This window comes from Ambystoma mexicanum, chromosome 8 (assembly GCF_040938575.1).
Source record: "Ambystoma mexicanum isolate Mex_15411 chromosome 8, UKY_AmexF1_1, whole genome shotgun sequence".
Taxonomy (NCBI): domain Eukaryota; kingdom Metazoa; phylum Chordata; class Amphibia; order Caudata; family Ambystomatidae; genus Ambystoma; species Ambystoma mexicanum.
In genome coordinates, this window is record NC_090929.1 from 537342712 (window position 1) to 537365119 (window position 22408).

A 22408-nucleotide genomic window follows, 5' to 3' on the forward strand; every position below is an offset into this window, starting at 1 on the left:
GTAGGTTCTGCTGCCACTGTGGTCTTTAAAGTCCCAGAGGTTTGGGCATCAGTCTTGTGTATGAAGGACAGATCAGTGTTTATTTATTTTAATTTTTGATAACGCGCCAAATCGCCAGCAGGCCTCACAGCGCACACAAAAACAATACAAGACAGGGACAATCAGTAAAAACAGAACAAATCAGAGACAAGAAGAAGGCCGCAAGCTAGTCAGGGGACTAGGGTGGGTTAAAGAGATGAAAATGTAGTGGTAGTAAAGAGAGGTGACATGTAGTGGAAATCATGATATCAAGCAGGGCCCGGATAAGAAGGCGCTTACAGCTTTTTGGGACTGAGGAGGGCATCAGCTCACTGTGATTTAATGTTGCCCTGTACATGTGCTGGAGGCCTGAGTCAAGCGAAGAGCGTGGATGTGAGGAAGTTGCAGCCAGAGACAGCGCAAGGTTCACGGGTAAGTCTGCCTCTGCCATTGTGGCAGCCCCATATGCTGTCAATAATCAGCACACTTTGGTGCTTATGAGAGAACGGCTCATATTGTTTATTATAGGGGTCCCCTGATTAATCAAGGCAGATTGGTAGTAGCACAGACATATTATAATTATTCCTTTCACTCGCAGTTAAGTATTTAATGCTGTTCCTGCAAATACTCACACTAGCCTGCTACTTTCGGGGTTCTGGTTACCCTAAAACTCATAGCTACCTGTTTCTGTGTAGTTCCTGCATGTACCTAGCACTTGCTTGTCTGTCGGTATCCAATTTCTGGTATGGTCTCCAGCATTTTCTCCTTTCTTGACCCTTTGTACTTACCTGGTCTGAATGTAACAAGGCTTTGAAGATCAGTCCCTCCCTCTTCTCCTTTACACTTTAGGTGCCATGAAGTCACCTGTTTAACAGTGTGGCACCTTATACATCCACACTGAATAAATAAATACATTCTGATAGCTGCTGGTCATTTATTGACACGACCAGGTGGCCGCCAGATCATCAGCGCAACACCAGTTCATCAGCGCAACACCAGATCATCAGCGCAACACCAGGTCATCAGCACAACACCTTGCAATTCTGGAGTTCTCATTTAACAAGTTAAGGTTTCTGGAGCATGCAGTCTAAGCTTCTTACATTTCAACCAATTGAACTGAAGCAGCACATGCTAATATTCTGCAAAGGGGAACTCAATATCTGGGAAAGTGAAGTCCCATCAACAAGGAGCCATCTGGTCACCCTCACTTCCACTGGCTGCACAAAAGGTTACTTGAATGAAGTGCTGAATACAGCAAAGGCCACTGGAGTATCGCCTAAATTGTGCTAGACCAAAAGGGCGGGATTTGGAGCTGATTGACAGTTGATGTATTGTAAAAATGGAAAAGGAACACACATCATCCAAATAAATGATAAGCCGCAGAGGTGGGTCTTGGCAGCGTGAACTCAATATAACAGTATGTCACGCTATGGTAGTCCCGCCCCCGACAACCCCGTTTGATATCCAACAAACACCCAAACAGATCAGGGCACACATACCCCCACAGGTCTGCCGGCGAGGGGGAAACGATGATTGGCATCCGATACGTTTACAGCAACAACGTTCCCTTTATGCACGCTGGCCATTGCCTTGGCGGCTTGCTGCCGGATTCTTGCAGCACCGGCGCCGCGTGGTACTCGCCACGCAATGCTCCGCGTGACAAGAACACATGTTCAGAATGACAAAACAAGGAACACCCGTCGCGCACGAAGGAGCTACAGTCATGTGGTTTAAGGAGCACGGTCACGTGATGGGAACTGCGGTCACGTAATTGGATCACGGGATCAATTCCTGCACTCAAAAGGAACGCGCTAACTGGCATCCAACGCTTCACAGCTGACTCCTTTTGTCCTGTTTGGCGTTTTCTACGGATTATCCTGTTTTTTCGTTCCCTCGACCACGGACCGTATTAGGAATACTTCTTTGATCTCCTCTGGTACTTTTGCTTGGACTTTGTGATTTTTAGACTCGACCTCGGCTATTCTCCCTGGAACTGCTTTTTGGATTACCCTTTTGTTCTAACAAGGATTGCTACCCTACGACCTTGGATTGCTCATCGGATTGTTTTGGATTACCTTGTTTGTCCTAATTGCTGGCCCTGTGTCTTCTGCATCAGGTGCTATCATCTCATGGAGTGCCATCCTGGTTACCAACTGTCGCCAACCTTCGCCGGCTACCGCAGAACCCACCCATCTCCCTTTGGGTCTCCTGACATCTATACTGGGTAAGCCCTTTCATAGGTATATTCCTTACTCTGACTAAGATTGGGTTCATTGTTTCACCTGTTTGCTTTACAGTGGTCTGGGGGTCCATCCGGTGTTCCTGCTTCTGGCTGACGGCACTCTTCACCTGTGGCTTCAAGGACTGCACGAGCAGTAGATTATTGTTGCTCGTTTGGTACTTGGGGACGGAGGTTTCATCGTCTACACGACCATCAAGTCCTGACAGACTGTGAAGCCTATTTTTGATCGTCTGGACGATGGAACCCACTACCGGGGACCCCGTGGCCGCTCTATTGCAAGCTGTCGCATCAGTCAGAACATAAATGGCGGCAGCCACCACTGCAATACATCATCGCTTAGATTCCCTACAGAGCACCCGCCACCCATAACCGGCTGATTCTGAATTCGGAGATTCAATTTCTCCAAACCCGGGTCCTCCTATACCTCCCACACCACCGACACCTGTAGTACTTCCTACCCCATTTCCACTAGCAGCACCTGAGAAGTATCAGGGCGACCCCAGGAAATATTGCACGTTTATCAGTCAATGCAAGCTCCATTTTCTTTGTCGACCCCAGGTGTTCCATGACTCAACAACCAAAGCTGTCTTTTTGCTCTCCCACCTGACAGGAATAGCCGCTACCTGGGCTAATCCCTTCCTGGAGAACGATCACCCGGTTCTCTATGATTTCGATCTCCTGGTGAATGAAATGGCTAAAGGGTTTGACACCAGGTATAAGGCCCAGTCCCGGGATCTGGAGTTATTGGATCTGACCCAAGGTAGACAAACCCTGATAGAATACATCACGCGTTTCAACCAGTTATCCGCAGAGACATCTTGGCCAGAAAACAAGAAAGCCGTGGTTTTCTATAGGGGTCTGTGTAACGCTATGAAAGATGCTCTCTCAGTAGTCGCTTCGCTCCCGGCTGCATACTCTGAGTTGGTAGATCTAACACTTCAGGTAGACGCTCGAAGATCTGAACGCCGGGCAGAGATAGGACCTTTGGTCAATCAGTCTCTTTCCTCCCCAAACAGCGCAGGTGAGCCATGCAAATAGGAGGGTTACGAAGCCCCATCACCCAAACCGAGAGAGAACGTAGAAGAACTGACAATGCATGCTTCTATTGTGGCCTCAATGGTCACTATGTCAAAGAATGCCCTCGACGTCCAAAGAACAGGAACTCAGGTTTTCAGAAAGCTCTTCCTTGAGTACGGCGACAAGACGAGCTTGGTTCACAACCCCGTGAAGGTCCCTACCTTTGGCCCTGTAAGACCAGTCATTGTCCCGGCTGTGCTTCATCCTACTAGGGATTGCTCACATTCAGTCCACATTGTTATAGATTCAGTGGCTACAGGTTGTTTCATAGATATCACTTTGGCTAAATCCATAAATCTCCCATTGGTAACCAAATCACACCCTGAACCAGTCCAGGCTGTCGATGGTTCCTCACTCATTTCCGGTCCGATCAAACAACAGACCGCCCCAATGGACGTGGTCATCCAGGGTAATCACAAGGAATCACTAACCTTTGACCTCATTTCAACTCCACAGTTCGGAATAATCTTGGGCATTCCCTGGTTGAGGAGACACAATCCTCTCATCGATTGGGGTATAGGACAGGTCTCTTTTGAATCAGAGACCTGTCAACATTTTTGTTTGTTGGAAGAAAAGGTTGTCACCAACCCCGCAAGAGCACTTGGAGGGTTGAATTTAGTATCTATGGGGGAGGATGGTCCTTCCGAGACAGCACATACCGTGGGAGCCACTTTGACCGGAGTACCCTCAGTTTACCATGATTTTCACGATGTATTTGATAAAACCTCTGCTGAGGTTTTGCCCTCCTGGTCCCAGGGGCATTGATTCCTAAGGGCCGTATCTATTCTCTGTCACCAGCTGAGGAAATAGCGCTGAAAGAATACATCCATCACGCACTGCATTAGGCCATATTAGGCCCTCCTCTTCACCCGTGGCCAGCCCCATATTTTTCGTTCCAAAGAAGGAGGGAGATCTGCGTCCCTGTGTGGACTACAGGCGCTTAAATGCAGTCACCATAAAAAAAACGTTATCCCATCCCACTCATCTCGACATTACTAGACAAACTGTCCAATGCTTCTATCTATACCAAACTGGATCTCCGGGGGGACGTACGATCTGATTCGTATGCGCCCTGGCGATGAATGGAAAACGGCTTTTTGCTCTCGTCAGGGATTGTTCGAATACACAGTAATAATGCCTTTCGGCTTGTGTAACGCCCCGGCTACCTTCCAACGTTTTGTAAAAGACATATTTAGTGACATCATGGATGTATATGTCGTGGTATATCTAGATGATATATTGGTGTTCTCTCATACACTTGACGAACACATCATTCACGTCAGGGAAGTACTCACATGACTCAAGGAGAATGCCTTATACGCAAAAGCCGAGAAATGTACATTCCATACTAAAGAGGTCGAATTCCTGGGGTTTCACATCTCGCCTGGGGGATTGAAAATGAACCAAACCAAAGTTCAAGCTATCACTGATTGGCTTGTCATTGTTATGCTCAAGCAATTGCAGTCCTTTCTAGGATTTGCGAATTTTTACCGGTGATTCATCGCTAACTTTTCTTCCATTGTGGCACCATTAACAGCCTTAACCAGCCCTCTGGTATCTTTCAATTGGTCTATAGAACATCAAGTGGCTTTTGACCCCCTTAAAACCTCATTCACCATGGCCCTGGTCTTGCAACATCCGGATCCAAAGCTTCCCTTTATCGTGGAGGCGGATGCATCCTCGTTTGCACTGGGCGCGGACCTGTCCCAGCATTGTCCGTCCTCCGGTCTACTGCATCCAGTGGCATACCATTCTAGGAAATTCACACAGACCGAAGTACACTACACAGTCACCGAAAAGGAGCTTCTTGCCATTAAGGTCGCCTTTCAAGTCTGGCGGCACCATCTTCTAGAGGCTAAACACCAGACTATTGTTTACACAGATCACAAGAACTTGCAGGATCTGACATCATTGAAATGCGTCAATAGTAGCCAGGTCCGCTGGCACCTTTTTTTTGCTGCTTATGACTTCATTGTCAAAACATAGGCCAGGGGCGATTCATGGTAAGGCAAATGCCTTGTCCCGTTCGCCTGGGGGGGTTCCTCTTCCATCTTACCCTGATACACTATTGGGCCAGGGACATGTATTATGCACCTGCACTCCATCACAACCTATGCTAACAGCCATTCGCCAATGGGTAATACATCACCCCCAGGCCCTGACTGAATCGGACCCGGTTTTTCAGGAGGGGCTGCCTTTTGTTCAAGGGAAATTGCTTTTGCCCACCAGTGATACCAGTAACCAAGCTCTAGATTTACTGAAACACTGGTGCTGGTGCTGGTGGCCATCAATGCGACGAGACGTAGAAGCCTATGTGAACACGTGCTCAGTATGTGCACAATGTAAGACACGGAGGGGTCACACATTGGGATTATTACAGCCACTACCCATTCCTCCGAAGCCCTGGCATACGGTCTCGATGGACCTCATCACTGATTTACCTCGTGTACAAGGTTATGAAACAATATGGGTCGTAGTAGACTCATACACCAAAATGGCCCGTTTCATACCCTGTAAAGGCATTCCCTCCGCCCCTTCCTTGGCCCGGATGTTCTTTCAATCCATGTTCTGCCTGTTCGGCTTGCCCTATGTCATTGTGTCGGACCGTGGTTCACAATTCACATCTCGTTTTTGGGTGGCTCTTACCAAACTCCTAGGTATTGATGCCCGCTTCTCCTCTGCCTATCATCCCGAGAGTGATGGTCAGACTGAGAGGGTAAATCAGGAATTGGGACAATACTTATGCTGTCTAACACTTCAATTCCAATACACCTGGCTTAACTCACTCCATCTTGCGGAGTTTGCGTATAACAATGTCCTTCATTCCTCCACGGGTTTTTCTCAGTTTTTTTCTCTCTATGGTCAGCACCCACGCACTCTACCCTTTCCTGATTTTGTCCTCACCGGTAACCCTGCTGCTAACGATTGTGCCAGGACCTTACTTCAGTTCATGCCCAGACCCTTCTCCATCTCCAGGAAGCCCAAGCCTCCATGAGGACTGCCGCTAACAGAAAAAGGATGGACGCGCCTAGTTATAAGGCGGCAACCGGGTCTGGCTATCTACACCCCACTTACACATACCAGGGTGCCGCAAATTGTTGCCTCGTTTCATTGGCCCGTATCAGGTCTCTAAGGTCTTGAATCCTGTGACTTATCGTCTCAGTGTTCCCGCCAACTGGAGGTTGCATCCGGTTTTTCATACTTCCCTGCTCAAGCCCTGCCCTGACCTGACTCGCATTATCTCTCCTACTGCTCCTATCCCGGTAGCCTCTCATGATGAGTATGAGGTAAGTGCCATTCTGGGTTCCCGTCTCCATAGGGGTCGCTTACAATACCTTGTGGACTGGCTAGGTTACGGTCCGGAAGAAGGTTCTTGGGTGCTCTCTTCCGATGTTCATGCTCCAATGCTAGAGGCCAAGTTCCATAGGGACTACCCTTACAGCCTACGTGGTCGTGGGCCTTTGAGGGGGGCTCTGTCACGCCCACGGTAGTCCCGCCCCCGACAACCCCGTTTGATACCCAACAAACACCCAAACAGATCAGGGCACACATACACCCACAGGTCTGCCAGCGAGGGGGAAACGATGATTGGCACCCACCGATACGTTTACAGCAACAACGTTCCCTTTATGCACGCTGGCGATTGCCCTGGTGGCTTGCTGCCGGATTCTTGCAGCACCGGCGCTGCGGGGTTCGTTGTACTCACCGCGCAATGCTCCGCGTGACCAGAACCCATGTTCAGAATGACAAAACACGGAACACCCGTCGCGCACGAAGGAGCTACAGTCACGTGGGTTAAGGAGCACGATCACGTGACGGGAACTGCGGTCACGTGATTGGATCACGGGATCAATTCCTGCACTCAAAAGGAACGCGCTAACTGGTATCCAACGCTTCACGGCTGACTCCTTTTGTCCTGTTTGGCGTTTTCTACGGATTATCCTGTTTTTTCGTTCCCTCGACCACGGACCGCATTAGGAATACTTCTTTGACCTCTGGTACTTTTGCTTGGACTTTGTGATTTTTGGACTCAACCTCGGCTATTCTCCCAGGAACTGCTTTTTGGATTACCCTTCTGTTCTAACAAGGATTGCTACCCTACGACCTTGGATTGCTCATCAGATTTTTTGGATTACCTTGTTTGTCCTGATTCCTGGCCCTGTGTCTTCTGCATCAGGTGCTATCATCTCATAGAGTGCCATTCTGGTTACCAACTGTCGCCAACCTTCCCCGGCTACCGCAGAACCCACCCATCTCCCTTTGGGTCTCCTGACATCTATACTGGGTAAGCCCTTTCGTAGGTATATTCCTTACTCTGACTAAGATTGGGTTCATTGTTTCACCTAACTGTTTGCTTTACGGTGGTCTGGGGGTCCATCCGGCGTTCCTGCTTTTGGCTGACGGCACTCTTCACCTGTGGCTTCAAGGACTGCACGAGCAGTAGTTTATTGTTGCTCGTATGGTACTTGGGGACGGAGGTTTCATCGTCTACACGACCATCAAGTCCTGACACAGTAGGACATTTTGTGATGGTCAGGTGCCACTAAGAGACTGGTCAGGCTGGAGCAAACTTAGGTCATAGTTTTTAATCGGGAGGTTTTGGTGCATCAGCCACTTTTACTCCCTAAAAATAGACAGGAACTCCCCAAAAAAATAAATAAGGAGTAAAAATACTCCCAACAATAAATGGGAAACAGACTTGTATCACCAACACAGCTCCATGGATATGTTTGGACCCCTAGTGCACATAGTACCGCAGGAAGAAACTACTATTGTCACTGCGTGATCAGAATAGGTAAACCTGTTTCTTTTAACGTGAATGAATAGCTCGGTGCAACAAAATAATGATTACTCATTTTTCCAGTTAAAACATATTTATAATTGCTTATAAATAGACTCCAACTTGGAATTGGACTTATTCTCTAAAGAATCATTTTACTCCCAACCTTTAAAAATAGGGAGCAAAATATTCCCTTTTCCAAATCTTATCTGGACCACTGTGTGCATGTGAAGACTGCTGGCACTGAGGCAAAGGGCATCTCTGACATATTTTTTTTTATTTGTATTAATGCTTTTAATTTATATTCAATCAACAACAAACTTTTGCATATAGGAAAATTAAAATACAAAATTAAAATAACATTTCCTAACACAATCAATTAAAAATCACTTTTGCTACTATGTTTAAATGAAAAAAGGAAAAGTTTGTCAATGTCAAACGTTAAAAACCATAACATAATCCACTGTCTACTTATGACATCTAGATGGACCATGTAGGTGCCCCTTTTGTTGATGTGAAGTGAGAGTACGTGTCTACTCCGTGGCCTTTTCCCATTTGTGATGGGCAGCAGCTTTATATACTATAGATTCTGCCCCGATCAGGTCCGACCAAAATTGGTCCTTACTTATGTTCTCCATGTTCCTAATATGCCCTCCGTAGCCTTTGGTATAAAGGGGTTTCAAAGCTGTACAGGCAGTCAGTAGAGGTCGCAATGTTTCCATCTCGATGTCACACTGTCTACACATTTGGGCTTCAACTTGATGATCTGTCCTGGGCCACTTGTTCATATATTCTTAAATCCCCAGTATATTCAATCTTGATTGCGGCGTAAAACGCCTCAGCGAAGGTTTAGACCATTTTGTTAAGTAGGTTCTAGATTTTCTCCCTTCAAATCCTGGGCGAGAGTACTCTCTATATCTACTCAACTTACACACGTTGTCAATGAGCCTCATTACGAGGTGGGCGGTAAGGGATTACTGGCATAGGTAAGGGCACCGGTGCCAGTAATCCCATAGCGCCCTACTACGAGTTCCCTTTGCGGGTCCTTCCTTAACGCCTGTTTTTTTCAGGCATTAAGGACGGGACCCGCAAAGGGACTCTGGAGCTAATAACGGTACCGCAATTTGCGGTACCGTTACTAGCGCCTTCCCCATTCCCATTGAGCCCTATGGGGGCTCAATGGGAATGGGGAATGGCCCTGGTGAATGGGGAATTACCGCCCCCGCCAACCTTGGAATGGACCGGTAATTGCTCCATTCACCAGGGCGGAGTCGGAACGAGTTTGGAGGCAGCTATGGCGCTAATAGCGCCATGGCTACCTCCTACCTCGTAATGAGGCCCCATGTCTTTTATCTTATTCACCTCCCTGGATTTCTTTTTGATTGCTGATTCATAATCTGGTCGTACGCATAGTGTTTCAATGTTTAGGCCCAATGACGTAAATAGGCTTCAGTGACGTATGACTGACTCTCAAACCTGGCAACTTACTTGGCTGAAAAGAACACGAGTAAGGACCCTAGTTTTCGGCTTGAATGGAAAGGTGGACATCACGACAGACGGAAACAAAGTTGTTTTTCCCTCTGTTTAATTTTTTTGTATATATGAAAAAATGGCAAGAACAGATCTGAAGTCATAGTGCAGCGGATGTTTAGTAGAAGAATTATGTTCGTATGTGGTCATGATTAGACTTAAAATTTGGGGTGGGTTTAAATGTGGCCTCTTTCCACCACCCTTGCTGGAAGTAGCAGTGGAACTGGCAGCAGCAGTTCCACTGGCAAAGTCTGCCTCTGTCCAGCTCCGATTCGCCCTTTTACTAAAGAACGTAGTAAATGGCAGCTGGTGCTGAAGAGTGGTCGTATAAAAGTTAGTGCCCCGCCAGCTCCGGTGGTAGCCCCCCTTCCAGGTCTCGCAGAAGCCCATGGGACTCAATCCGCATGGCCAGACTCATCGCTTTGGATTTGTTCGAGGCCTGCGAGGAGGGTGGGAGAGGGCTGCCCCGAACTACTGCCCCGGACACGGCCATTTGGCCACCAGCGGCTGCCTGGTGTTGCTGACAGAAGTGCTCCTGACAGGCGGACTGCAGTGGCTCCTCCCATATTGCCTCTGGCCACTCTGACACGTGGCCTGGCAATCAATATGGACCGTGGGGGGTATCTACTAAATCGAGGCCTAACTAACGGAGTTAAGATTACTAGTTCAATACCTGCCTTATGAGGCCCGAGTCCTGGCACCAAAACGGGTTGTTTTGTACTACAATAAGTGCATGAGAGTTGTACAGAGTAAAGCTACATTCGGTTTACAGACCACACTGCAATTGACCTCAGTGTATCTCGAGACTCTGGTGCCCTACTGCTGTGAGAAATCTCCAGTACTCTCTAGTTTAGAAAACAGCCGAATGCATTTTTTGGAAATTGGGTCTGATTGGTGTTTACTTCATTCTTCTGTTTCAAGTGGGTTCATATCGTTTTTTACTCCGAATTTCCAACTTTGTGTTGTGCATGTTGTATGTGGACTGTAAAGTACTTGGAGTCGCAAGTGCCTTTTTTGCGCTTTATGCAACCATATAAAAAATGCACCATATTTCTACAGGCATGTGTGGCATCTTCATCACATGTTGCATGTTGATACTTGTAGGCCCACACAATACGAAACTACACGTCCCACAATTCACGCCGTTCTTGGCTGAAATCTGCACTAGGGACAGGTGTCACCCACACCATTGGGGACACTGGGAAGTTATCATTACTGGCGCCATTAAATCATGCGAGTTCTGCCCACAGCCGTTATCACAGGGCACAATGTTGGCTGGGGCCCGAATCTCAGTACAGTAACTGAACGATGGGGCCATTATTACTGAACAATAGCTGTCCCATGCAGGCATGGTTACAGACACAGTGACTGTCTAACCAGGACTGACGATTGTAGCGATACCTCTGCGATGAGGCATGATTGCTCAGCCAAAACGCCATAATAGCAGTATATGAATACTGGCACAGTAACTGTGGGCTCAGGCAGAATGCATTCCTTCTTACTGAAAGCAGCGTGCTTTCCCAGACAGTGTGTCACAAAAATGTCCGTAATTTTGCCATGATCTCTAGGATGGATATAAGTACCTCCCTACCCCAACCCCCTCATCTTCCTGTGTTTTCCTCACTTAACAAGGATGGTTGATGATACCCAGAGGAGAGGAGGGAGGACCGTAAGGAATATGACGAGCCGGGAGGACTAAGAGTAATGATGTCTACCACACGTAATCTGCCATTGCCTACTATTTCTCCTTCCTTGTCACATGTCTAAAAAATTCAAGCTGTACTTATCTTTGCCAGTATTGTAATGCAATAGACCAGTACCCAAAAGAACTGCCTATGAGTGATGTTACACTGACTCAGTTCACCAGGAACTAGTCTCAAGTATCTTGGATCCCAAAATGGTTATGGCAACTCCCAAACCCTGTCTTCTAATGTCTAATGAGGGTTTTGGGAGTTGGGAAAGGCCCAAGGATCTGCATTGCAAGTCTTTTGTCTGCTAACTTTTTTTCAATCTATAATGTCTTCATTGCTCTAGTACCCAGGGCTTTAGGTGGGTGTGGCTTGTGGGATAGGTGTGGCCTAAAAAAGTACACAAACCATACTAAGGTACGCAAAATATATAAATGCATGTAAGCATTTATATATTTGTATGCATACCTTACTATGGTTTGTGTACAATGCAAGCATCTTTCATAAACACAGAAATATGTTACATATTTCTGTGTTTATGAAAGATGGCTTGAAAAGTACACAAACCACAGAAAGGTACGCACATAAATATTTAACATTGACGACGGACAAAGTCCGGGGCATCTTTGTCCGTCAGCAAAGCTTTATGAAAGATGGCTTGAATTGTGTACTTTTCAAGCCATCTTTTATAAACAAGATATTAGCCCAGAGTCCCCAGGTTCTCCGAGGGTCAAAGATGCCTACTTTAACTAGGAGATGCAGCGATGACCCCAGGGAAATTTTCTGTTATAATACGTTTTCGATGGCGGCTTGGCTATTGGCAAAATAACCCGCTATGGCCAAAACCTGGGCATTACGCCTTTCCCTTTCGGAAATGCATTTGTCTCTAACTATCATTCTTAAACAAAAAGCCTGGTTAGGGAGAGAGGGGGTCAGCCATAAATACTGATGCCTCGAGGGTCAACTGTTGTCAGTACCCAATTTAGCCAGCAAGGGGAGCCAAACGCTAAGAAATAATTATTTTGCTGTAATGTTTCTGGTATAGCCTTCATCTCCCCCTCTGTTAATTTGACAGTCCCTGAACACGCATCAAAGGGGATGATTGTTGTTTTATTTTTCGACTCAGGATGAGAATAGTAATGCAAGCATATGGGCGCTACAACTGTACTTCAAGACCCCGAAACTAAACAATGAGTGTGATAACGTACCCTTCTTGTAGTCATTGTTTGGGACAGACATGTAGATTGTTATTATGCCCAATGTTAATCAAATTTGAGGTTCTACAAAAAAGAACTTGTTTTGCATGTCCACAAGCCTACATCATTGAAATAAGTGAATTATTTTAAAAAGTGGGACTTATTTTGTGACTCTGAGAGACGGCACAGATCTCACTATTAAACTGGAGCTGTGTCGGGGTTTTCTGATGCAAATGCTACTGTTGCTGTTCTTTTCTCTCAAACACACTCGGGGACACATTTGTCAGCGACACATGGTCCCTCTAATCAGCCATTCCCCACCCAGTACTGCGCCTTCTTTGTCCAGCACTAATAAAAGCTTTCCATTTAAATGCACTTTTGAAAACAAAGACACATGACCCTGCAGGGCCTTTGGGAGTCTCCAGAGCACACACCGAGGTGGGTTGGGGAGTCGGAAGGGCTTTAAAGTGGGTTGAAGATGGGCCTCACGGGGAAGCAGCCCCCTAGAAACCACTCCAGCTAGAATGTGGGGTCCCATCAGCGACCAGACACAAACTGCCCATGCTTAACGCTGCCCATGGCGGCTACTCAAATATAGTTGAGGTGCTTTAACGCCTGCTCCTATGTGCAAGGGACTGTGGTGCTTAAATATGCCATTGCTCTCTTTTGTAGTACTAAGGCTTCTCTTATATGGCAGGCTCTGTGATGCTAAATGTGCAAGGGCTGCTTTTACTTGCCTGGGCTGCTAGTGCAGTAATATGCAGATGTTTCAGTTTCCTTTAAGTGTCAGGTGTGGTGCACTCATATGCACCCGTATCTTCTTTTATATGTTGGCGGTGATGTTCAATGTGCTTAGCGTGGTGGTGAAATATGCCAGGACTGCTCTAATAAGCAAGTGACGGTGCTTATATATATATGCCCGAGTTATTAAGTGTGTGCAAAGTTGCACAAAGTTGCTTCTGCACACTTTGGAAAATCAATAGTAATAATTAGCAATAATCACAAAATTGTGAAGTTCTTATCGCAGGACAGTTACACCTTTAAATCAGGTTTTGCAGGTGTTAAAGTATGCGTATGCTATATTAGTAGGATAAATGGCTTACCCGAGTATAAAAAGCACCGTATGTTTTCCCTTCTGGAAACTGCTTATTCCCTATAAGCAAAGTTGTGTCATGGCTCTTGAGGGGCAATTTCAGCATGATGTTTGGGACCGCCCTTGCCTACAGCTGAGAAAAACAGTCTTTGGCACCTATGGGATGCTTACATTATAATAGATACATAAAGGAATGCAGCAAGTGGACTAATAGCTGCTAATTATCATGTACAGGCAGCCAGCAAAGAGCTGAAAAACTAAATGGCCACTGAAAAGCTATTGATTGCTCTTTTTCAACAACGTGCTAATGTAGTCAAAAAAGGAGTAGGCAATGAGGTGATAAGAATGCTGCTGAATACTGTAAGAGGCCTGAAGGAGGTGACGCCTGAGGGCACCAACACAGGCAGCCGGTAACGTGAGCGCTACAAAGCACACATTTATTGTCCTCAATTAAAGAAGTATGTTACTTTGTCATAAAACTGGGAGAATGGGTCTGAAATCTTCCAAATCTGCAAGGAACTAGCCAATCCGTCTGCAGTATACAACTCTCCTCTTCCCTCTCAGGCACTCTGCACGGCACTGGCCACCCACTTCACTGCAAAAACTCAGGACATCCTGAACACTCTTTCTTCCTCCTCTTCTCCCCCCACTCATCCCACCCCCCTGACCCCTGCAACCCCTGGACTCCTAACCTCCCTCAGCCTTTCTCTCCTCCTTCTCTCCTATCACATCGGATGAGGTCACTAGGGTTGTCCGCTCTATGAAAGTCTCCTCCAAAGAGGTCTCCCCAGTTCTTCCAGAACTATTAAGGACAATATCGGCTCCCTTGCCCCTGAACTTGCTGGCTTCTGCAATCACTCTCTTGTCTTGCTACAGGGTCTTTCCCCTCTTCCCTCAAGCACTCTTTTGTGTGACCGCTCTTGGAAAATCCTTCCGCCGACCCCTCCTGTCCGGCTAACTACCGCCTCATCTCTATGACTCCCTTCCTTGGGAAACTCCTTGAAAAGCTGGTCTGTCCCCAACTGGCCAAGCATAATGAGCTTGTTGGTTGCCTACACAACCACCAATCTGGATTCAGAGCATCCAGAGGCACGGAAACTGCTCTCCTGAACACTGTGAAGAACTGCTCACATCTCTTGACACAAACCCTCCAGCTGTCCTCATTTTGCTTGATCTTTCCTCGGCATTTGACACGGTCAACTATTCCCCCCTCATAAAATGGCTCCATGATACCTTTGGTATCTCAGACTGGGGACTGGACTGGCTGACCTTCTTCCTCTCTGACTGTCCCTCCCAGGTCATCCTCCTCTCCTACCTGCATCTCCACCTGTGGCATTCCCCAGGGGACTAACCTCTCATCCTGGCTCTTTAACGTCTATCTCACTCTGCTTTCTCACCTTATATCTTCTTTTTGCCCTCACTTCCAGTGTTATGAAGATGACACCCAACTCTTCTTCAAACTTCCTTCTGGTGCTCCCCTTTCTTCCTCTACTATCCCTGACTGGCATCAGGTCCTGGTGTGCCTCCAATCAACTCTCTCTCAGTGCCAGCAAGAATGAGATCCTTCCTATTGGGACTCCTATTCCCTCCTTCCTTCCTTCACTCTGGCCACCCTCTATGGGCTCTCCAACTTCTCCTGCATCTGAAGCCAGAAACCTTGGGGTCATCTTCGAATTCTCTCTCTCTTTCCTCCCTCACATATTGGACCTTGCCAAGAAAGCCCATTTTCAATTTCACCTGCCTAGAGGCATCCTTCCTTTCCTCACTTTTCCCCCAGAAGCTCAATGTCTCCAATGCACTGGTACTCTCTAGGCTTGACTATTGCAACAGCCTATTCCTTAATCTACCCTGTTCCTCTCTCGCCCCCTCCAACTTGTCCAGAATAGGGCTGCAGGACTTATCCTTTGCCTTAAGCCCAGGGACCTTATCTCTCCAGCCCTAAAATCCCTCCACTGGCCCCCAATTTCTGCAAAGATCAAATAAATTAAAATCCCTCTGCATCATCCATAAGGCTTTCCGGGGCCGAGGGCCAACCTATCTACAACTTGCCCTCGCCAAATACTCTTCTTCCAGATCCTTACAATCCTCTGGCTCCAACTCTCTGCGTGTCAGATGCTTTTCTAAGCAGCGGGCTGGCAGCAGATCTCTCTCCTCGGCTGGCTCTCTCCTCTGGAACAGCCTCCCCCTTCCTCTCCATCTTGAGCTGTATCTCCTCGAATTCCGGAAAGCTCCTCAAGACTTTCCTCTTCACCTCTTCCTTCCCTCACTTACTCCTGTGCTAATACCCCACTGTCGCTGAGATTGGTGGCCTGGGACCTTATGTGTCCTTCTGCGAACCTGCCTTCTGCCCAATAACCTTCAGCCTTCCGAACCACCGCCGCACTTGCCTTAAGGCACCCACTGGCTTGTGTTCTCACAGGCCTGCACTTATTAATGGCAGGTGTTCACCCTGTACCAAGAGACCTCTGCCAGACACTTCCTGCTGCACTCAACTTACTCCTCAGCACTTTCATCTGTTCAACTCCTAGCGCTTACCCCTTCCCTGTTCCTCTATCTGCATGCACTTGCACTTTCTGAATATTCACATGGACTAGTAGGACTGCCCCTTTCCCGTTCACGTGTTTATCCTTATCACCTTTGTTCCCATGTCCCTCCACTTTGCCGTGTGGGCCTTTTGAAACACAATTTCTTGCTGTATAAGCACCTTATAAATGCACAAAAAATAAATAAATAAATGGGTGCAGCTGCTTGTGGGTCCTACTGAGGGATGGGACCCGTTTCAACTGAAAAAGGATGAAAGGTCCTGACGCTGTCCCGGAACAGGAAATACCCCTGTAGCCGTTTTGTTGGACTTTGGTGGTACTGTCCAGCGTGCAGTGTGTCACCTAGATAGATTTTTTTGTTTTTGTTTGTTGTTACAGTAAATGTGCTGTATTTCATGTGAGCCTGTTATCTATTGTACTTAGGCCCTGTGTCTAGAATACTCTCCCCCTCCTCACAGTCCTTTACACCTCTCCGCGTGGGCACTGTCGACCTTCCTCACGTTTCTTCCCTTTCACTCTATACAGGTCGGAACTGAGTTCACCACCATCTTGTACAACTTTATGTGCAACAGCAGCTGCGTGGGAGGGATGAACCGACGGCCCATCCTCATCATCATTACGCTGGAGACGCGCGAGTGAGTACCACGAAGAGCAAAAGTCCCTCTCTGGGGCTTGGACGAGAGATGTGTGTGTGTGGAGGGGGGGAGGGGTTATATTTCTAGTTCTGGGCTTTCCCTTTTCAACCTGTTAAGATCGGTGTTTGCAGTTGCTTCAATTAAACTGAACCAGGACAATTAGTGAGAATGTTTTAGTTTGATTAAAACAAGAAATGGCCCAGGATTGATAACATGGGGTCACGTGGCATCTCTAGGCCGAACAAGACCCCTCCACTATGGCTGATTGCCAGGACATTAAACACTTCAACACAGCCCAGTCTTGGGAGGGTGAGTGGGCTGCTGTTCCCTGCCTTTTACATTGGCACCTTCAGAAAAGATTAAGCCAATCAATGATGCAGGTTTCACACTGTCCAGATCTTATGGCGTCTCCAACGTTAACAGTAGGCACCTGCTCCCCTTCGGCTGCCACGTGCTTTAGGAAATGTCCCTTCTCTGCCCCCTGCTTTCAGCATCCAGGCTAGCGCTCGATATGTTGGGTGTTATCGCCCTCTGCTGGCCATGTAGAGGTATTTTGTAAGCTTTATTTTGTGGTCATGCAGAGGTAATTTGTGAGCTGTATGTTGGGCCTCGAACCATCTTCATGCCCCTAAAGTTCCACAAAACATCCGAAATAACAGTAAGGAGAGGAGGTGTCAGATTTCAATGTCCTCACTTTCTGCAAGGAATGGGAGATGAACAACGTGCTCAGCCAATCAGTTCACAGGCTGATACGAATGAAAAGGCAATCATTCGTTTAGGGAATAGTCCGTTTCAGTAAATGTGACTTATTTAAGGAGATATTAAAGCGGCGTGTTCGTGTAATCCACCCGAAAAGAACCACAAAAAAAGATATTACGTGACGAAACGACCTCTAATATTGTTCTATTAAACCAACAAAATGGAATAATTCCGACATGGGGGATATTAATTATATCATGGGGTGACCTCAAGCTTCTTGCTCAGAGCGGCTCCCGCCCCCCACCCCTAAACATGTTTCTGATTTTCTTTTGCTTACCTTTCAGCGGCCAAGTCCTGGGTCGGAGGTCGTTCGAAGGGCGGATATGTGCGTGTCCCGGCAGGGATAGGAAAGCGGACGAGGACCACTTCCGGGAGCAGCAGGCATTAAACGAGAGTGCCGCCAAGAATGGCAACGCCAACAAGCGCAGTGAGTGAGCAGCAGGCCCGCTTTCTTGAGCACAGAGAGTGCAGGTGAACGTGTGTGGAACTGATGATGAGGGGCTACACACAATCCCAGTAGTACCTCAATTGCTGTTCTACTAAACGACATTTCCAAGGCAGGATTTTAGAAAGGCCCAGATTAATAACAGTAGAAGACTAGCAATGAGTAAACAAGGGCAAAACTGTAGACCACATAGCTCTCAACCATTTGTGTCACAAAGGCGGGTGAAATCACCCGATTTTGTTTTTGGCGGGTGAGACGCCCATTGGAATGAATGGGCGTGCAGGAGGCTTGGCGGGTGAGTCCGCCCTTTACAAGGCGGGTGACACCCGCCAAAAGCGTGTGAGTTGAGAGCTATGAGACCATGTAGGGTGTATGATTAACAAGCACGTAGAAAATGTGCTGTTCATATGGGCCAGGCAGTGTTTACGTGCTGGTTGTTTCAATTATTTTTCCTTACAGCTAGTGTTCCGTTTTTCCCAGTTTTATCAAAGTCTGCTTCGTACCTGCTTTGGCCGAAGGCCGAGGATAGACCGCGCTAGCATTTTCGAGATGTTTAAAAGTGCTGCATGAATGTAATCTTTATAGAAGGCGCTAGATTGATTGTGTTGATTAGTTATGGAAGTTTTGGGCACCAGCAGCTGAAGCTTGACACAGCCTTCGATGTTATGTGATGTTGTGTTACTAAGGATTCTCAACATAGATCAAGTGGACCAGTGAGAGTTTTTTGGGCCCCCCGGATTAAACAGAACCCGCAGGAACAAACCAGAACAATGAAGGGTGCATTATACAGTAACATGGACTTAAAAAATGGGACTCTTGCAGTTTGGTTATTTACAAAGTTTTCAGCATATGCAAAACCCACGATAGGGTGTATGGGGCAAACCCGATGTTCTGCAGTTGTGTAAGACTTTTTCGAAGGTATGGTCTATGATCCACCACCCATGTTTGATCCAGGTGGTCACATGGAAGCTGTCCTTTGCCTCCTGTTTTGAAGGGAGAAAGGGCCCGACTTGTGAACCATTCTGTGTGTATCTATTGAGTTAGATATGTGTTCCCATTGGAGTCCATCACTGCTTTTATACTGGGAGAAACTTGGTTCAATTCAAAAGTCTGCAGCTCCTGCTTGCGAGATGATTTGTTTTGTTTGGAGTTTGGTGGTGAGTGTTTTCATCCACCCTACATGCAGAATGTTGTGATGGTTTTGCTGAGCTGGTGTATAGAATATGTCCACACATTTTGTGTACAGAAAGTCGAAGCCAGCAAAGAATCCAATCGAAGCCCCTTTAACAAAGGGCCCATTTGCTGGTCTGGTCTTCTGGTTCCAGAGACTGGGGCTCACGCTCGACTGTGACTTTGAGGGTGCTTGGCCTTCTAGAGCAGGGTGCAATCTCACGGGGCCAGATGTGGTTAGGCTGCTTGGAAGGAGGCTTACTAGTCACGTCCGTTCCAGTGTACTGGTGTTAATGGGAACCCCCCCCACTCCCTGCTCTACGAGGGGTGGGAAGGGAGCTGGAGCACAAGGCCATAAATCCTCCCCGACCTTCGCCTCCTGTTGGCACTAGCATGACGGGTGCAATGGCCAAAGCTCATAGTTGATTTCAGCGACTGTGGTATCCACACATTGGCAGCTGAACAGAGTTATTGCCATCCAGCCACCGAACGGCAGCACAAATATGAGAATTTTAGCTGGATACCAATTTACACTGGATGTATACGAGCTTCCTAAAGGAGATCAAACAATTGGTGGATACGGGTATCCCGGGTTGAGCCACTAAGTCCCAAACGAAGATTCTGAGTGGATTGGTAACAGTTGTGTTAAGAGAGGGTGGGGGCCTAGGGAATTGGGGGAAACAGCAGGGGTGCTGTTCTCATGATAGGGGCTGCCCCGATTCTCTTTGCAATGACATCTACATTCTAAAGCATTTGCAGGAATGTTGGTGGAAGCAAGAGGTGAGTTGGCTATGTGGTGCAAAGTATGGACGAATCCACTGCATAAAGTTAGATATGTTTAAAATATAATACAACATGGAATTCATTTGTTTCATCCAAAGCCTACAAGTATCACATAAACTTTTTTAAAAAAAATGTTTTACAATACACATTCGGTAATAAAAAATGAATCCCCTTGTGGTGTGCTAGAGATGCAAGACTGCGATCTAAATCATCCGCCAGGGCAGTAATATGCTGCAACAGACTAGGGAGGGCCTACTGCGTCCTCAACTCTGTCTTTGCTCCCCCACTGTGATTACTTCTGTCAAGTTCTGTTCAATCTGTCTATGCGTGCAGTGAGGGAAGCAGAGATGCACAGGAGCAGGGAGCTAACAACAGGGGAGGGGATGGGCGGGCAATTGGGCAGCCAGAGATCAACAAGAAACTGGGGGAATTGGGGTGGGTAACGGGGTGCTGATCGCCCACTCTCCGGTTAGGTGGGGAGTGTATGTTGGTGAACCTACTCGCCTGCCTTGCTATGCTTCTTTTTAGTGCTTTTGTTTTTTGCAGCTCTCTATCAAGTCTATGTTGTCAGTCAGTTGAAATCAGTAATTGTTTCCTGAGTTTTCGATATTATTTCAGAATACGAATGCAGTACTAAGGGGGTACTCATCTCATATGGCCCACTTCCAGAAACTATTTGAGGACATGATTGCTCAAGGTCCTCCAAGACAACTGGGACCATGTCATCTAAGTCCCCTTCGCCTAGTCATGTTTTTTTTTAAATAATTGGCATTTTAATTTGTACGCCCAAAATTGAAACTACAAATCCCATCAGGCAAAGTAATGTTAGATTATAAAGCCAGGTAGAATAAAGCTGTGCCTGATGCCATGGGGCCAGTTGGCAGCTATAAGCTACACTTCATAAAGTTCTTCATTACCCACTGGGAATTGTCTGTGCTTCAGAAAATCATAAGCAAAAATACAAATACTAGATCAAAGAACATGTGTGGTGTAAATGAACATGTCAAGCAGGTGTTTATTTACTTCCCCCTCCTGTACCCGCAGGTAGCATTGAAATGTTTAATTTCTCCCCACCCAGCATTCAAACAGAGCCCGCCAACGATGCCCCAGCTGGGCTCCAACATCAAGAAGCGGCGGCACGGCGAGGAGGAGATTTATTATTTGCCTGTAAGTAGCAGCGTGTGCTTTGAAGGAGGGCGGTGTGGGCTAGTGATGGCGGATTGAATGTGGAACCTGTAGAATGTGGTTCCTTTGCGGCTTTTCTGCGTTGAACCCCCATTACTGTGATCGCCTGTTGGGGGATGTTGGAGCCTAGGACTGGGATACCGGTTAGACCCCAAGGCACTCTTAAACTACCCCTGTGAGCGGGTCTTGGGGGTGCAGAGGTCTGCCTACCATCGTAGGGAGGAGAGGTGGCAGAGTAGGAAGAGAACCTGAGCACTGCTTGCCTAGCTGAACCCAATGGGCCCGATTCGTGGAATTATAAGCACAGTGCAAAGTCACTTTGCACTGCCAACACACACCCTGATTCATGAAACTGCAAAGTGTACTTTTTCAGTGCAAAGTGACTTTGCACTGCAAAAATACACTTTGCACTGCTCCATGAATCAAGGTGTTTGTTGGCGGTGCAAAGTCACTTTGCACCGTGCAAAAAATTCCATGAATCAGGCCCATAGTATTTATATTTCACAACGCACAGAGAACTGCTAATTAATCTCATTGCTCCAATCTCAATATACATGTGCCCTGGCTTTCTGCACATTGTAGCCACAATACACGTCCAGCAATTATGTGCAATTGGCTTTTCTCAACAAAATCCTGAAATCTTTGCTCCCCAGAGTCAGCGCCATGAAGCCTTTGGTTGTATGAACACTTTATGCAACCAACACACGTAAACATCAACACAGGCCTCCACGTTGTACAGTGGGTCACTGTACATCCGTTGGGTGCTTCTGTTTTTGTAAGTATAGCTATTCACCACTCTTTCCATAAATCTCATGCCCCTCAGCACTGACCATGCTTTACCCACAGCAGACCTTCCCGCTTTGTTAATCCTGAGCCAGAGACCTCGGCTGAACCAGGAGGCAAGCCCCACATGCATCGCCTTGGTGGCAAAAGCATAAAAAAAACCTTCAATGGCAAAACAGCACTACCCCGACTTAGGGCTGCTTAGAGCTCTCCACATCATCTAACACCGAAACACTGCAGCAGCATACACGCTTGTCCTCTCCAGCTGTATTAGTATTTGGGTTTATACAGCGAACACCTAGCTAGGAAGCACTATACGAGTAATTTAGGGTTAACTGAGGCTAGTGGAAGAGGTAGTTGGAGGTTAAAGTGTCTTGGATATTCTATACTACGGGGTTGCTGTATTCGGAGGAATAGCAGGTTGTGACACCTAGGTTCCTTGGTCACCGGCTTCCAGTAAAAGTCCCTTTCTTTTAGTGGT

The 22408-nt window shown here is 47.0% G+C and overlaps 1 protein-coding gene across 4 annotated transcripts in view; it reads left to right on the forward strand.

Annotated features, from left to right (window-relative positions):
• Nucleotides 1–22408, forward strand: part of TP73 (tumor protein p73) — a 510790-nt gene that overhangs the window by 455569 nt on the left and 32813 nt on the right. For all 4 annotated transcript variants that reach the window (XM_069610235.1, XM_069610237.1, XM_069610238.1 and 1 more), the window contains 3 exons: nucleotides 16693–16802; nucleotides 17846–17988; nucleotides 21038–21126. In XM_069610235.1, the coding sequence (XP_069466336.1) occupies nucleotides 16693–16802; nucleotides 17846–17988; nucleotides 21038–21126 (342 nt within the window). The remainder of the gene's footprint in view (nucleotides 1–16692; nucleotides 16803–17845; nucleotides 17989–21037; nucleotides 21127–22408) is intronic.